Below are 17,228 nucleotides of genomic sequence, written 5' to 3'. Positions count from 1 at the left end.
TCTGCTGTGGACTCATCTTGTTGTGTTTCTAATAATAATAATAATAATAATAATAATAATAATAATAATAATAATAATCCAGCATATAGATCTCTTTTGCTGTGACATACTGTGCTTTTGTGTCAGTAAAATAGTAATAATAATAATAATAATAATAATAATAATAATAATAATAATATATTTCTGTCCTGCCCTGTCCCCCATTGGGGACTCAGGGAGGTTCACAACAAAATAACGGCAAACATTCAATGCCTTAAAGTGCAATCAGAAGCAAAAACAACCATAAGTCAAATAAACATATTAAGCATCAACATCAAGCATTATTCAAGTAATATTTATTTATTTATTTCCTGTATTTATACCCCGCCCTTCTCCCCCCGAAGGGGGACTCATTATGATAATGATATGTACAAACTATGTCTTATTTTGATGTGGCAATTCAGACTACATTCCAAGGAACCCTATGGTTCCTCTGAATTTCCCCAGAAAGAATTCAGTGAGAAGATTGGTTGTGGTGGAGAAGCTTTTGGAAAGACAGCTGGCCCACCACTTCATCTGCCAGGCACAGCTACAAGAAGTATCAGATCTATTTCTAAGAACTGAGCATGATATAAAATCCTGGCATGAAAAGCAGATAGCCAACTTAGCTTGAAATCTTAGCAGTTACTCCTTTTGCCAACAGCCTTCAAGAGAAAAATGTATGGAACATTCTCACAATCAGCAGAAGACTTTTTGCTGGTATATACAGCACTGAATGAATAAAAATAAGTAGGGGCAATCATACAATCTCTGCCAAATAGACTCGGGCCCATCCAGACAGGGCCCAAAATGTGCGAGCTCGTGCACTTTTACCAAAGGGACAGTCATCACAGCCCTCTTGGGTTTTCCAGGCTGAATCCCTCCTGTGAAGAAACTTCATGGTCATATAGGGGTATTTGTATATGGCTTCTACAGCCGTGTGTTTTGATCTCTATTATAACTACTTCAAATTGTGAAGGGTGGTAGTGGTGGTGGTGGTGGGGGTGGTTTGATACTCATCTCACAAGATATTCCTTTGTTACTGAGGGGGACGCCCGGATGTTTTTGGTGTTTTTACTAGGGCTGGGCGGTTTCGTTCGTTAATTTCGTAATTCGTTATTGATTCGTATTTAAATTAGCTTACGATCCGATATTGAGCCATGCAGGAGCAACTAAAAATCGAAACGAATTTTTCAATTTATTTCGTAATTATTTCGTAATTGGTTCGAAATCGTTTCGAAATCGTTTCGAAATTGTTTCATTATTATTTCCGTATGTCTGGTGCAAGTTTTATAGTTGTTGTTTGTTTTATCAGTGATAAAAAAAATAATCACACCAACAGTCAACAACAGAGGGAGAGGGAAGCTTCAGAAGTTCCCCCTGTCCCATTTGGAAGTTTTTTTTAGCGTATTGCGCAATCGCGTCGGCCATTAATGAATCAATTCAAAATTTACGAAATTTCGTAAATAATGAAATTTTTTAAAAGAAAAATTTGGAATTCTTTTAAAAAACGAAACGCAATGGACCCCCTAAAAACGAAACGAGTTTAGAAACAAATTTTTCCGTTGTTACCCAGGCCTAGTTTTTACCATCCTTGTAGGAGGCTTCACTCATGTCCCCGCATGAGGAGCTGGAGCTGATAGAGGGAGCTCATCCACGCTCTCCCCGGATTTGAACCTGCAATCTGTCAGTCTTCAGTCCTGCCGGCACAGGGGTTTAACCTACTGTGCCACTGGGGCAGGCATGTAGCTGGGGGGAGGGGCTCGGGGGGCTTCAGCCCCCCCCCCCTGAAATTCTCATGGTGGTTTGCGAAAAGGCCTTACTGGTGCATTATTTAAACTGTTATGTTTATTCATATCATGATATGATCACCATACTCAATATATCCCATATGCATGGGGGTATTGGGGTAATGATACAAAAGGTTTGCTAGGCTAGACCCTCTTTCACTCAGACTCAGCCCCCCCTGAAACTCAGCCCCCCCAACCCCCCCCCTGAAAAAAAATCACCCCACCCCCCCCCCCCCCCGAAACGAAATCCTGGCTACGGGCCTGCACCAGGGGCTCCAAATGTGAACTAGAAGATAGTGATAGCAACACAGTATGGATAAATAGTAAGACACTCATGCTTGGAATGTATAATTGCCTTCCATATAAACAGGAAACTGGATGTTTTGGTTTTTTTTAAATAAAAAAATCCTTAATTATGCAAACAATTTTCTGGTTCTGAGCTTAGCATATTCTCAGACTTGGCAAGAGCTGGGCACCGCTTCTGAGCCTTGGGAGGCTCTTTACCAGAGACAAGCAACATAAAAGAAAAGGCTTTCACGTCAAACAGCTTTTGTGGGTGTGAATTTTAGTGTGAACCAAATTACAGCACCGTATCCAATGACAATAGGTTTTTAAACCTCAGCAAGCTCTCACGGGGCAGGTTTCATCTTCAAATGCAAACCTGATGCTTTTCAGTGCTGTGTTGCTCTTTGGCAGCATCCAGAGCAGAAATGAACAAATACACCCTAATTTCATCAGGACAGGAAAGCTGGTGAAAGAGACACGTGTGGCATTTGGAAGCTGTCTGCTAGCCTATTTTTTAAAAATTCTCCACGATGATGATTGATGCCAGAAACTTCCAGAAATATCCCAAAAGTGTGTTAGTAAATGATTTAGCAGCAAAAGGCTCAAAGCAATATAGACTCTGCTGGAAAGCGAAGGATTAACAGATCAAGCATTGCTACTTCAGAGGACCTAGGCTTCGCTCTTAACCAATTGATGGGTTGCAACACAGTTTGATTCAGAGGAAGGTTTTTCATCTTCTTTAGGGCCCTGCGTTCCTTCATTATCTATTTGAAAAGGGGTGTAATAAAGCAGACAAGCACTTCTATAAGATATAGCTGTGTGGTCAGAATCATATGTTTTCATCTGAAGGATGGAAAAAATTGCAAATACTTCTATATTCTACTGAATGCTATCAGTGTTCCTACATCCTAACTGTTGTTAGCTTTTGGACACAATTCAAGTTACTGTTTAATGTCTTAAAAGTCTTGGATTCCAATTGGCCTTCTACTGCTGGAGAAAACCTGACTCTGTTTCACTTCCTCACTATTGAATGATCAATGTTCTGAGACCTGTTTCAGCACCTGTCATTTTAGCTGTGTTGTTCATATATCTTTATATCATATTTTATATGGTGCTAAATTTTTATGTTGTAAGTCACTTTGAAAACTTAAAGGGAAGAGATAGAATACTACAAAGCTACACTAAAATATATTACTGACGTTTTATAAATAAGGAAACAGACAAAAGCAACACTAACGAAAAATGGGAATCATAGAATCATAGAATCAAAGAGTTGGAAGAGACCTCATGGGTCATCCAGTCCAACCCCCTGCCAAGAAGCAGGAATATTGCATTCAAATCACTCCTGACAGGTGGCCATCCAGCCTCTGTTTAAAAGCTTCCAAAGAAGGAGCCTCCGCCACACTCCGGGGCAGAGAGTTCCACTGCTGAACGGCTCTCACAGTCAGGAAGTTCTTCCCCATGTTCAGATGGAATCTCCTTTCTTGTAGTTTGACGCCATTATTCTGTGTTCTAGTCTCCAGGGAAGCAGAAAAAAAGCTTGCTCCCTCCTCCCTGTGGCTTCCTCTCACATATTTATACATGGCTATCATATCTCCTCTCAGCCTTCTCTTCTTCAGGCTAAACATGCCCAGCTCCTTAAGCCGCTCCTCATAGGGCTTGTTCTCCAGACCCTTGATCATTTTAGTCACCCTCCTCTGGACACATTCCAGCTTGTCAATATCTCTCTTGAATTGTGGTGCCCAGAATTGGACACAATATTCCAGGTGTGGTCTAACCAAAGCAGAATAGAGGGGTAGCATGACTTCCCTAGATCTAGACACTATGCTCCTATTGATGCAGGCCAAAATCCCATTGGCTTTTTTTGCCGCCACATCACATTGTTGGCTCATGTTTAACTTGTTGTCCATGAGGACTCCAAGATCACTCTGTATTTTTGCATTTCGTTTTTCCTGCCAAAGTGGAGTATCTTGCATTTGTCACTGTTGAACTTCATTTTGTTAGTTTGGCCCATCTCTCCAATCTGTCAAGATCGTTTTGAATTCTGCTCCTGTCCTCTGGACTATTGGCTATCCCTCCCAATTTGGTGTCGTCTGCAAACTTGATGATCATGCCTTCTAGCCCTTCATCTAAGTCATTAATAAAGATGTTGAACAGGACCGGGCCCAGGACGGAACCCTGCGGCACTCCACTTGTCACTTCTTTCCAGGATGAAGAAGAAGGCAGAACAAAGAAAACATAGAGCCTTGTGGCACTTTAAAGACTAATATTTATTAAGGCCCCTGATGCAAAGGACTTCAGTATACAAAGGTTTACTCCATAATAAGTCTAAATATACCACAAGACTCTTTGTTATTTCAGATGCAACAAACTGAAAAGGACACGCCTCCTGGAAAATGATACCAAAGACTACTGGCATTAGGCTTTAAACTAGGACCATTTCCTACCTTGCTGGTTTTACGATATAACTCCCATCTATACTGCCATGTAATGCAGTGCAGATTCATAATGCATTGAGCTGCATTATATGAGTCTGCACTGACTATATAATGCAGTTTCAAACTACATTATGTCTTAGTGTAGATGGCGCCTAAGAATGGTTGAAGATACTCCTTTCCCTAGTAACCAGGGCATTACCCACAGAACTAAAGAAAACATTAGGAGCATGAGTACTTCCAGGAAAGAAGTAGTTACCTGGCATGGTCACTCAGCAACACCAGTCAACCTCTATTAGTATTTTCGTTGTTGTTTTGCACCAATAGGAAGTTGCAATTGAGGCCATCATTTGGATTATTGGCATTGCTGGTTCTTCAGTATGTCCAACTTTAGCACAAATCTTTTTCTTACAGAAGCATCAAAGAACTTAGTGAGGCTGAAGGCATGTCTTTACAATGAGAAAACATCCAGAGGAGAGTTTGGCACATAACAATGGCAATGTGATCAAGGATATTCAGCAGATGTGAGTTTAAAAATTGCTTATCTTTTAAATGGTAAAGACACATGAGGGGCATGTACACCATGCTTCCTTTGCTCAGTGTCAAACAGGGATGTGTTATTGCCCCAACTTTATTCTCCATCTTCATCACTATGATACTTCACCTTGTTGATGGGAAGCTCCCTACTGGAGTGGAAATAATCTATCGGACAGATGGGAAGCTATTCAACCTCAGCAGACTGAAAGCCAAAACCAAGGTTACAACAACATCTGTTATAGAACTCCACTATGCTGATGACAACGTCATCTGTGTGCATTCAGAAGAAGATCTACAAGCCACTCTAAACACCTTTGCAGAAGCATACAAGAAGCTCAGCCTGTCATTGAACATTGAAAAAACCAAGGTGCTGTTCCAGCAGACACCAGCCAACCCCTCTCCAATGCCAGTGATACAGCTTAATGGTGTAACATTTGAAAATGTTGACCATTTCTGCTACCTTGGCAGCCACCTCTCCACCAAAGTCAACATCGACACCGAAATACAACACCGCCTGAGCTCTGCAAGCGCAGCATTTTTCCGAATGAAGCAGAGTGTTTGAGGACCGGGACATCCATAGGGATACCAAGGTGCTTGTTTATAGAGCTATTGTCCTCCCAACCCTGCTATATGCCTGGAAACCAATGCCCTCACTGTGGAAGAAGATGCAGAGCAAGAATAAGGCTCCACAGCCACATACGGACCCACAAGAATATTGGAAGACAATCCTCCTCGGAAAACGAGGGATCGCCCTAAAAAAAAAGTAAGTAAAAGGTAGCTAGTTCCTAGTTGTGTAAAGATGGCAGCTGTATTATATTAGAAAAACATTATATGACTTTGATACTTCATCCAGGATCCCTGCAAAATCAATTCAATAATGCAGACCCAGATAGTGATCTGACATAATTGAAATAAATGCCTAGAGATTATTCTAAACCTGTAGAAGCAACCTGTCTTCCCCAAACGTGACCTTTGTTACACCAGCAAGGATATCCATATTTCTGTAAAGAAAAGCAATTGACAAAAGAATTAGTGTAGCAAATTTTTGAAATGTAGATAAAAACATAATGTACAACAGTATTACACAAGCCCCTGAAAATCCATTATTAATCCTCAAACATATCTAGTTTTAATCAGATTAATTATGTGTCATTCTGAGCAAATATTAGTTTTGAGCACTGGTAAATAATATTGTCTTGTGCCTGTTAATGATGTCTTAAATCTAGTATTTAACAGTAATTTCCATCGGTTGTCAGAACATTATTTCTTTTATCAACTAAAATAGTCTTTGTGCATTTTGGCTGAGATTTTATCGTTACTATACTGAGCAGTAATCAATAACACTGTTCTTTTCCATCATACTGAATCTCTATTGAACATTTTAATTAAAACTCTCACACCCCAAGCATTATTCATTTTCTGCTGAAACATGTTGTTTTCAATTTGGTAGCAAAGAACACTGTAGAAACTCTTCTTAAAACCTACTTGGGGATGAAGACAGAGGCTAATAACAACAGAAGAGTAATAAATCAAGAGCATTTAACAGTAGGCCTCTTTAACAAATACATTAAGGTCTTTTTATTTTTATTTTTCCATCTTTGTTGACTAACATGAAAACAGAAAAAATTCAGACCATCACGTCAGTTTTCACAATCTGCTGATAGTTTTGCACTTGACAGAAATAGTTCTGGCAAACATTAACAGATGAATGTTGGTGCAACCATGAAACAGTATAAGGCATATTTACACCATCCTTACAAAACGAACACACAGCCACACACAAATCCTCACAAGGTTCAATTCCAAAGACATTTTACATGTATAGTCTTGGTATTGAACAAAATATTTATCCAAGCAGCAGACGAACCTCTTGTTCTTGTGTGATCTACTTGTTTCTATTGTGTTCATGCAAAACAGATATTTGCTTTATTGTATTAACATTTTTCAAAAGTGCTTGCATTTAATTCTGTTATCATAGGCCTCATTCTTCTTCAACCAGTTGAATTTTTTATCACCGCTATTATTACAATCTTAGAATGAAGCATTATCTGATGATGTATCTGTTTTACAGATGAGAAGTCTGAAACCCAAAATGGCTCGATCATGCAAATTTTAACTATTATAAAAGAACACACAGTTCCTTCTTTTGATGTTATTATTTCTTTTTTAAAAAAGGGGGAAAGTCAACCCATGTTCTAGTCAACATCCAGTTCACAGAAAGAATTAAGCAGCAGGAATCACTCCAACGAGTAGACCAGAAAGAAGTACATCAGTAGAAACTGGCAACATAGTAAACAGCTAATGCACCAACGACATGTCATGAAATACTTTAAAAACTATAGCCCGTATTTTTGTAATAGTTCAGACTGCCATGGGCGTTTCCGTTCAGGAAAACAATCCGGAATATGGATTTTTTTAAAATCCTGAATACATTTCTTCATCTCTTCTTCAGCACTTAGCTTCTCACACACCTTCCTTTTGGAGAGATTTGTCTCTCTGGACTTGCTAATGAGAGTTTGAAAAAGTTCACTGTTTCTACGCTTGTCTGGTGGTGGCATCCACTGTACTGGGGCTTTCTTAGAGGGACGATCCAACGTAAGAGTGTTTGGCTGGTGCCCCGATGACGGCTGGGTGCCAGAAGCATTCTCTTGGGGAGTGCTGGCTTCAGAGTGGCTGTCACAACTAGAGGTGGACAACTCATTGCAGGAAGTCCCACTCTCGCTTCCTTTGTCTGCGACTTTTTCATGCTTCCGATCTTCATGTTCATGTTTGGGAGACACTGTTCTCTGAGGTGGTCCTGACAAAAGAAGGAAAAGAAAGTATTAGTACGTGATGCATTAAGGAAGTGAATGACCAGTGGTGATTCTCATAATCTATAGTGAATTTCTAGAATGTGGAGAACTTCTCAAACAATCGGGTTGTATTGTATTCTGGGAGCTCTATTATCTTAGCTGAAAGTCAGAACACTTCCAAGCTGGCAAAACATTCATAGAAAAAACACTAGATATTTTTCACTCATGACTCACATATATTAGGCACAATGAACAATCTATGTCCAGATAATTCTATCTTAATTTTGTTGATTTTGATATTGCTGCAAATCGTCAGAACAATTTATAGTGGCCCTGGAATAGGGTTTTCTTGGCAAGATGTATTCAGAAGAAATGTATCTATGCCTTCCTTTGAGACATGAGAGTATGACTTGCCCAATTTCACCTATGGCTGAGCAGGAATTTGAACCTGGTCTTCCAAAGTCTTGGTCCAACACTCAAACTCACTACCACTAGCTCTTCCCTACATTGGTCACCAAAAGCCAAAATTCCATAGTCATCTGATATCACAATCTTATATCCTGAATACATATACGGCACCGGCCCAGCATACCTGTCCAAACGTATCTCCTTCTACGTCCCGCCTAGAAATTTAAGATCTTCTGGAGGGGCCCTGCTCTCGGCCCCGCCCTTGACACAAAGGAAATTGGTGAGGACGAGAGACAGGGCCTTCTCAGTGGTGGCCCACCACCTGTGGAATTCACGCCCCGGGGAAATTAGATCATCGTCATCCCTCCTCTCTTTCAGAAGGAAATTAAAACATGGATATGGGACCAGGCCTTTGGGTAATCTGGCAGACTGACAAAGGACAATGACGACTATAATAAGCAGAATGAATTTATTAATTACGGACTTGGCAAAATGATGGCCACGAAGCAGACTTTTTATTGTATTTTATTGTATTAATCTAATGTTTTAATTATTATAATTATTGTTACTATGTATTTTATTGTGTGAATTGTAGGCATCAACGTATGCCGGTTGGAAGCCGCCCTAAGTCCCCCTTAGGGGGTTGAGAAGGGCGAGGTAGAAGTACCCGAAATAAATAAATAATAAATACATGGGAAACAGTATGTACAATAACTCCCAGACACATCATTTGTAATAGTTTTTTTCCTCCATTGACTATGCAGCTACTCTTACATGCCTCACTTAACAAAGCCTCTGATAAAGAACCTTTTTAAAAACCAAGCCACTTTTATGCCCCCTCCCCAATTGCTCCCCATATTGTGTCTAACTAGTCCTCCCCAGCCGCTTCAAACAACACCATCACTGGAATTGTATGTTATTGAATAATAATTATGTTAATACAAAGAAATATATTTTAAAAGATATATAAAGGTGATAAAAAAAACTTAAACTGTGCCTTTTGGGGAGAAATTCTGACATTAAAATGAAAGAGGAATGGAACAAACGAGGACTCTCCCTACTAGGGAGGATATCATCCATCAAGATGACAACATTACCGAAAATGTTATTTTTGTTCCAAAACATACCCATCATCAACAATGAAAAAATCTTCAAAATTTGGCAAAAAAGACATTTCAAAGTTCATTTGGGCTGGGAAAAAACCAAGAGTAAAAATGAAGATACTTAATGACGATAAAACAAGAGGCGGCCTCTCTCTTCCAAATCTCCAACTCTATTTTCACGCATGCTGTTTTGATTGGATTAAAGAATGGGTGACCTTAGAAGACAATGAACTACTCGATCTGGAAGGTCTAAATCTCCCATTCGGATGGCATGCATATCTGGACATACAAAAGGCCAAACCAACAGGCATATTTAATGATCACTATATACGGAGACCAATTCTAAATACCTGGAACAGATATAAAAACAGAATTTACACAAAGACACCGGAGTGGATGTCCCCGCATGAAGCATATTATAAAAAGGAGAATATCCTCCAAGGGAAATGGCTAACCTACAGGGAACTGATTCAGACTGATTTAGAAAAACCAGAAATGAAATCCCTAGAAGAACTAAACCAAAAGGGCCTTAAATGCAATTGGCTTCTGCATAGACAACTGCGAGAGAAATTTAAAGAACAACTTAGAACCTCAGGCTTCCAGACAGCAAAAACATGGTTTGATGTGGCAATGTTTCAAAAACCAAAAGGTCTTATATCATATATATACAAAAATTTACTGACTTGGCACACGGAAGAGGAAATAGTAAAAGATTCTATGGTTAGATGGGCCCAAAATATAGGCCAAGAGATAAAAATGTCCCAGTGGGAAAAGACATGGAGGATAAGAATGAAATACACTGCATGTCAAAACTTAAAGGAAAATGTTTATAAAATGCATTTGCGGTGGTATCTCTCTCCAGAGAGACTAGCTAAGATGTACAATTGCTCCAACAAATGTTGGAAATGTGGGAAAGAAAATGGTACATTCTATCACACATGGTGGTCTTGTAGCAAAGTAAAAAATTACTGGAAACAGATCCACATATATCTTGAAAAAATGTTAAACACAAATTTCAAAATGACACCTCAAATGTACCTTTTGAATATGCCTGAGGAAGAATTAGAAAGAAAATTTGGAAAAATTTTGTTTTACACAACAGTGGCAGCTAGAATAGTATATGCTAGATATTGGAAAACCCCAGATATACCTCCTCTAGAAGAATGGGAAAAATATATTATAGATATGTTGATAATGGACAAAATAACTGTATTGTTAAGAGGAGAAATACTAGACAACTTCGTTAATGAATGGCAACCAATGATTCAACACCTTAATGTAAAGTTAAATTAAAAATGTATATAGAGGATCCTATAAGACCGTAGACAAGGAAGAAGTGGATGCAAAGTAAGAATCTATGATATCTTTTTATGTAATATTTAGATAATAGACTGTGACCCCTTAATAGAAATATACTATGAGATAAAGGATTATAGAACATTAATAGATGGCGAGTATTGCACTGTATGCAACAAACACTTGCAAATGTATGTTTTCTTAAATAAAATTAAATAAAAAAGGAAAAAAAATGAAAGTTTTGCCCAGAACATTGTTTCTATTTCAGACAATACCAATTAAATCCCCACCGTGAAATAAAGAGACCAGACACAAGATGTGGAGAAATAAATGGGCCATTTCTTGACCTAATTAGAAACTGTTAATTGAGCTAATTAACTAATTGTGGGGAAAGCATTGTGACATGGGTAATAGTGTGGGGCCAGGTATCTTTTGGGACCACCTTCCAAGCCAACTACTGGGTGAAACACCTGACCCTGGGGGCACTCCACATTGATGGTTTGCTGTCCCGGCTGGTTGTTTACTGGAAGGTCATCCCTGAGAACTCCCCCCCCCCCCGGAACATAAAGCCCCATAGGAGAAATGCAAACCCCCCAAGGGAAACCCTAAGGGAGGCACCGGGATTGTGGTGCAGCTGGCTGAGTGTCAGCTGCATTAAGATCACTCTGACCAAAAGGTCATGAGTTTGAAGGTAGCCCGGGTTGGAGTGGGTTTCCAACCAATTGTGTAGCCTGTTGTCGACCTTTGCAACCCAAAAGACAGTTGCATCTGTCAAGTAGGAAAATTAGGTACCACCTTAAAGTGTGGGGAGGCTAAATTAACTAATTTATGAGGCCATAAAAAAAAAAAGACTCCAACAAGCACTCCAGCAAAAAGCATGCGGGGAATGCGGAAGTACTTCATCACTGTCGCAGATGGACGATGAAAGCGACAGCTCCCCTGGTGGCCAGAGAAAGTTAAATAGCCTCTGTCTATGTCTGTATATGTTGTATGTCAAAATTGACATTGAATGTTTGCCATATATGTGTACACTGTGATCTGCCCTGAGTCCCCTGCGGGGTGAGAAAGGCGGAATATAAAAAAGCTGTAAATAAACAAAAATAAAAATATTTTGGGGACCTCCCTAAACCATAGAGCTTACAGAGATAAACCTAAAATTCCCCTTTCACCCCAGTATGGAGGGCTACCAAGGTGTACACTAATCCAAGCTCTCCCCCCACTTCCTGCTACAAAAATACTCAGGTGTCCTGCTCAAAAATTTTGAAAAATTCTTGGAATCTGTTCAACAAAAATAAATCTTTACCTTTTTTTTCTTTTTGTTGTGTGCAAGAATACAGTTGAAGGTTTACATTCCAAAATTTTTGCAATGGCCAAATATAATCCTTCTACTAATTAAAATAAATTGCATGGTTATTGCAATGAGTCTAAACATCTCAAGGAAATTGGACCCAAAGAAAAATGAAGTACCTAACTGCCTTTACTACAATTTTGTTAAGTCAAATCTAATTTACTTTTCCTAATTTTCCCCTCCCAGCCAAGAAAGACACAATGTTTTGTAGAAAGATATAATTGCCTGGGAACATTGCCATGGAGAGATTGACAGCATACTACAGCAGCATTACCTGACTGCATATTTATAAGCAGACATTTAGAATTAAGAAAGCCCTTTGGTAATATTTCTCTCCTTCTCATTAGGATATTCATTTCATATAATCTGAGATAAAGTTTTTTTCCCAACAAAGTTTTAGCTGTATGATAAGATGAAAATACCCAAACAGGCAGAATATATTTGTGTTATGAAACAATGCACACAAAAATTCACCTGATACTGATTTTTAAAGAGATTAAAGATTATTTGTGTCACAATAAAGAATAGAGACTTAAGGAAGTCTGATCTGGCCACAGTGGTCCATGCTCTTGTTACATCCCAAATAGATTACAGCAACACGTTCTACGTGGGGTTGCCTTTGAATACTGTTCAGAGACTCCAACTAGTCCAACGGGCAGCAGCTAGATTACTCACTGGAGCATCATTCAGGGAGCGTACCACCCCCCTGCTATGTCAGCTCCACTAGCTGCCGATCCAGTACTGAGCACAATTCAAAGTGCTGGTCTTGACCTATAAAACCTATACAGTTCCGACCCAGTGCATCTGTCCAAACACATCTCCTTCTATGTTCCACCTCAACATTTAAGATCTTCTGGGAAGGCCCTGCTCTCGGCCCTGCCTCTGTCACAAACAGCTTGGCAGGGACGAGGGACAGGGCCTTCTCGGTGGTGGCCCCCCACCTGTGGAATTCGCTTCCCAGGGAAATAAGGTCATCTTCATCCCTCCTCTCCTTCAGAAAAAAGTTGAAAACATGGATGTGGGACCAGGCCTTCAGATGACTATGCTGGCAAGGATAATGACAATGATGACAATTTGCTATGGTAATGCACTATGGACAAGCTTGATGGAGTTTCCGATCTCAGAACTCGGTTAGATAAGGCCATATTTAAACATATTTTGATTGAATTGATTTAATGTTTTAATTGTATGCAATTACTGGTTTTATTATGTATTATTATGTACACATGGAGGCATTGAATCTGGAAGCCGCCCTACTAAATACAATTATCAATCTTATGGGGGCTGTATCACAATTTATTTATTTATTATTTATTTCAAAGTTTTCTATACCAACCTTCTCACCTCATTGAGGGACTCAGCCCAGTTTCCAACCATAAAAACACATACAATCAGTAAAATATCATAGTTCACAATTACAGTGACACATTTAAAATAACAATATATTTAAAACTACGGTGGTCAGTCGTCATATTAAAATCAAATATGCATCATCTTCCATCCAAAATCCTAGGGTGTTGTCTCATTCATCAAAAGCCTGTCTCCACAACCACGTCTTCACCCGTTTCCTAAATGTCAGGATAGACGGGGCGGTTCTGACCTCCGGTGGGAGAGAGTTCCAGAGTCGCGGGGCCACCACCGAGAAGGCCCTGTCCCTCGTCCCCACCAGGCGCGCCTGTGCGGCCAGTGGGACCGAGAGCAGGGCCTCTCCAGATGATCTTAATAATCTGTGGAGTCTAATACAATGTGAAACAACACCTGTATTAGACTCCAAACTGTAGTTTCAAAAAGGGATGAAATGACCTGCAAATATAATAAGCATCTCAGTGTAATTTTAATGATAACAATTCTATTAAGTAGGCTATTTATCCAAAGTGGGGACTGGAATGCAACCAGTAATACATAGAAATATTATAGGCCAAAAATGAGTCCAGGTTCCTAACCCTTCCTTTGCCTATCATTACTCAGTCTATTTGTTATAATCTTGCTTTTGTCAGAATATATTATTTGCATTAATTCTGATCCATTTTCTTGGAGCTGAGAATATTGTACATTATTCCCTCCTCTCACCCCCATTTTAATCATAACAATACTATGAAGTAGGTTTGACTGACATGATCAAACAACAAAAGCTGGTATAGATGTTTACTAGGCCTGGGTAACAACGGAAAAATTTGTTTCTAAAATCGATTCGTTTTTTGGAGGTTTTTGCGTTTCGTTATTTAAAATAATTACAAAATTTTCCTTTTAAAAAGTTTGATATTTACAAAATTTCGTAAATGTGAAAAAAATTACAAAACATTAACGAATCGATTTCCGAAACAATAACGAATCGATTCGTTAATGGCGGACGCGACCGCGAAATACGCTAAAAAACCTCCAAAAACTTCTGAAGCTTCCCTCTCCCTCTGTTGTTGACTGTTGGTGTGATATTATAATTTTTTTTCACTAATTAAACAAAAAACTTGCCCCAGACATGCGGAAATAATAACGAAACGACCTCAGAACAATAACGAAACGAATACAATAACAAAATACGAAGCATTTACAAAACGTGTTTAAAAATTCATTTTTTAAAAAAATTGCTCCAGAATGGTTCGTTATCGTTTTGTAATTGAAAAAATTAACGAATTATTAACGAATTACGAATTAACGAAACGAAACCACCCAGCCCTAATGTTTACTTGAAATATAGAACATGTATGTGTTGACTTGATGGGGTGGATATCAGCACAGAGCTTTATGTGCCTATTCAAGGACTGAGGGGTCCATAGGGGCCAAGGAAAGGGTGTATCCAACCAATAAGGTCAATACACTTTGTCGGGACATGGGAAAGGGTCTTCTCATCCATACCTCCCCAATTGTGGAAAGCCCTCTCCTTGGAGGCCAGATTAACAACCAAAATGGTATCATTTAGGCACCTAGTGAAAGCTTTGTTGTTCATCAAAGCCCTGGGCCTCATTTATAATTCTCAAATACATAATTTAAATTTCTTCATCTTTTAAATGTTAAAACTCATAATTGTATTTAATATGCTATTAGTGTATTTAAATAATTTATATTGTTCTAAACAGCTTTTTATTTATTTCTTTTAATTTTACTTGTCAGCTGACCTAAGATTTTGATATGCCGAGGTTGCTTTTTTTGGTAAATTCATTACTTAAATCCTGTTTTTCTGCTTAAAATACTAATTTTATGTGTTCTCTTTTAGTAATAACATTTGGAATGACTACTGATAGTAACATTATTTTATCTGTTTTATTTTGTGCATTTGTTCTTTATCCTTCTCACCCCCGGAGGGGGACTCAGGGCAGCTTTACAACAGGCAACCATTAGATGCCAAACACATACATTAAAATACACAGTTACAATTAAAACAACTAAAAACAATGATAAACTTTCAATTTTGTGTATTTATAATAAACTACATTTATGAGTCTGAAAACATTATTTTTATGAGTCTGAAAACATTATTTTTATGAGTCTGAAAACATTATTATTCTTTGACCGTTTTTGTGTGTGCTTTTTAAAAGTAATGAAGAAATAACTAAAAGTGTAACAAGTAACATGAATTACACTGTTCTACAAATTTTCAGTTTTTCTCAGTTACGGAAACGAAAATGTGCCGTTTCTTAATAAATTTAACATGCTGAATTCAAATATAATAACTAAATGTGTTAATTGGCTCTGGTTTTATGCAACAGCTATTTCAATTTTCTCCACAATAGGTAATTCGTTAATATTATGATAATGAGCCTAACCTTACTGCATGTATATAAACCGTGAATATTTACTAAATTTTAGTCAAATTATATTGCCAATAGTTTATACATGAGAAATATTTATTTAATTAGTCTATTGTTTATGTTTGTGCAGCAAGACACTATATTAGTAGGCCTAATGCAGTTGAAAAGTCTGAAAGTTTAAATGTCGCTTTAATCGTGACTTTAGTTTATATCCTGTTTGCTTCTCTTGACTTTTCTTTTGTATTCAAGGAAAGGATTGTCTCTTACAATGCTCCAGCAGTAGTCTGACAGCATTGACGGAGTCCATTTGTCTTGATATCTTTTTTCCATAGTGCTTTATTTACACACGTGCGAGGCATAACTACAGTAAAAAGAACAATGTAAAACGATGTTTAACGATACTGTCCCAGTCTTCAATTGACTGACCCTCACTGTTCAAAAGTCTGGCCTTATATAGGGCTTTCTGGCTTTTGCTCATGTATTCTAGAATCTTCCATAGTGTAAGTCGCAACATGCATTTTTTTCAACCATACGTGATCACGTGATTGCTTATATCATAAAAACTAGAGCCAATACACATTTTTAAATGTCACTTTCATTTTCAGCACCCCAAAATCATATAAGAACAGCTATTTTCAGGCCCGCAACATTCTAGAATCTTCCATAGTGTAAGTCGCAACATGCATTTTTTCAACCATACATGATCACGTGATTGCTTATATCATAAAAACTAGAGCCAATATACATTTTTAAATGTCATTTTCGTTTTCAGCACCCCCAAATCATAAAAGAACAACTATTTTCAGGCCCGAAACTTTTTCTCCGTTGAACAGTGTTATTTATTTGAAGATGAAGAACAGTGATTAATGAATAATGTTCTGGACTCTGCCTCCTTCCAAGTACAGTTGCTTCTAGTTTTAAAACCTTGGTAGGAGAAATAATTTGAAGGTTTCTAATAGCCTTTACATGAGCTGCTATCTTGTTGACATTTATTTAGAAATAAGTTTCACTGTGTAAAAGTTAAACAGATATGGTGATAAAATGCATCCTTATCTGACCTCCTTGCCAAGTGGGAACCATTTATTTCTCCATAGTCTTTCCTTACAGTTACTGCCTTTTGCCCTTAGAGCAATCTGTGGCATTTCAAGATCTGCACAATTAAAGGCTTTGCTATAATCTATGAAGAACAGGTTTATTTTCTTCCAAAATTCTGTTGAGTGCACTATTATCCAACATACATTTCCCTTGATTAATTCTTCTTCCTTTCCATGTTTCTACTGTATGCACTGCACAGCTTTGGATGTTCTGGTCACATCTGAGCATCTGAACAGCTGAGTGAACATCCTTTTGCCTTGAGCCAAGTTGCACCATAAGACACACCGCTACTTGTAGTTGCCTTCTGCCTTTTCCCAATAAGTATGTAAGTATCTCCTGACCGGAGAGTCTCACCTTCTAGCACTATTTCTTGCT

At 38.4% G+C, this 17,228-nt stretch overlaps 1 protein-coding gene across 1 annotated transcript in view; it reads right to left on the bottom strand.

Annotated features, from left to right (window-relative positions):
• Window positions 1-6,619: 6,619 nt before the first annotated feature.
• The window catches only part of KCTD8 (potassium channel tetramerization domain containing 8), a 74,109-nt gene continuing 63,500 nt past the window's right edge, over window positions 6,620-17,228 (bottom strand). The window contains exon 2 of the mRNA XM_060778463.2: window positions 6,620-7,862. Within this exon, the coding sequence (XP_060634446.2) occupies window positions 7,402-7,862 (461 nt within the window). The 3' untranslated portion in view covers window positions 6,620-7,401. The remainder of the gene's footprint in view (window positions 7,863-17,228) is intronic.

The sequence above is a fragment of the Anolis sagrei genome, chromosome 5 (assembly GCF_037176765.1).
Source record: "Anolis sagrei isolate rAnoSag1 chromosome 5, rAnoSag1.mat, whole genome shotgun sequence".
NCBI classification, from domain to species: Eukaryota; Metazoa; Chordata; class Lepidosauria; order Squamata; family Dactyloidae; genus Anolis; species Anolis sagrei.
Note: the sequence above shows the minus strand (reverse complement) of the source record. Positions and strands in the feature narration are given on the sequence as shown.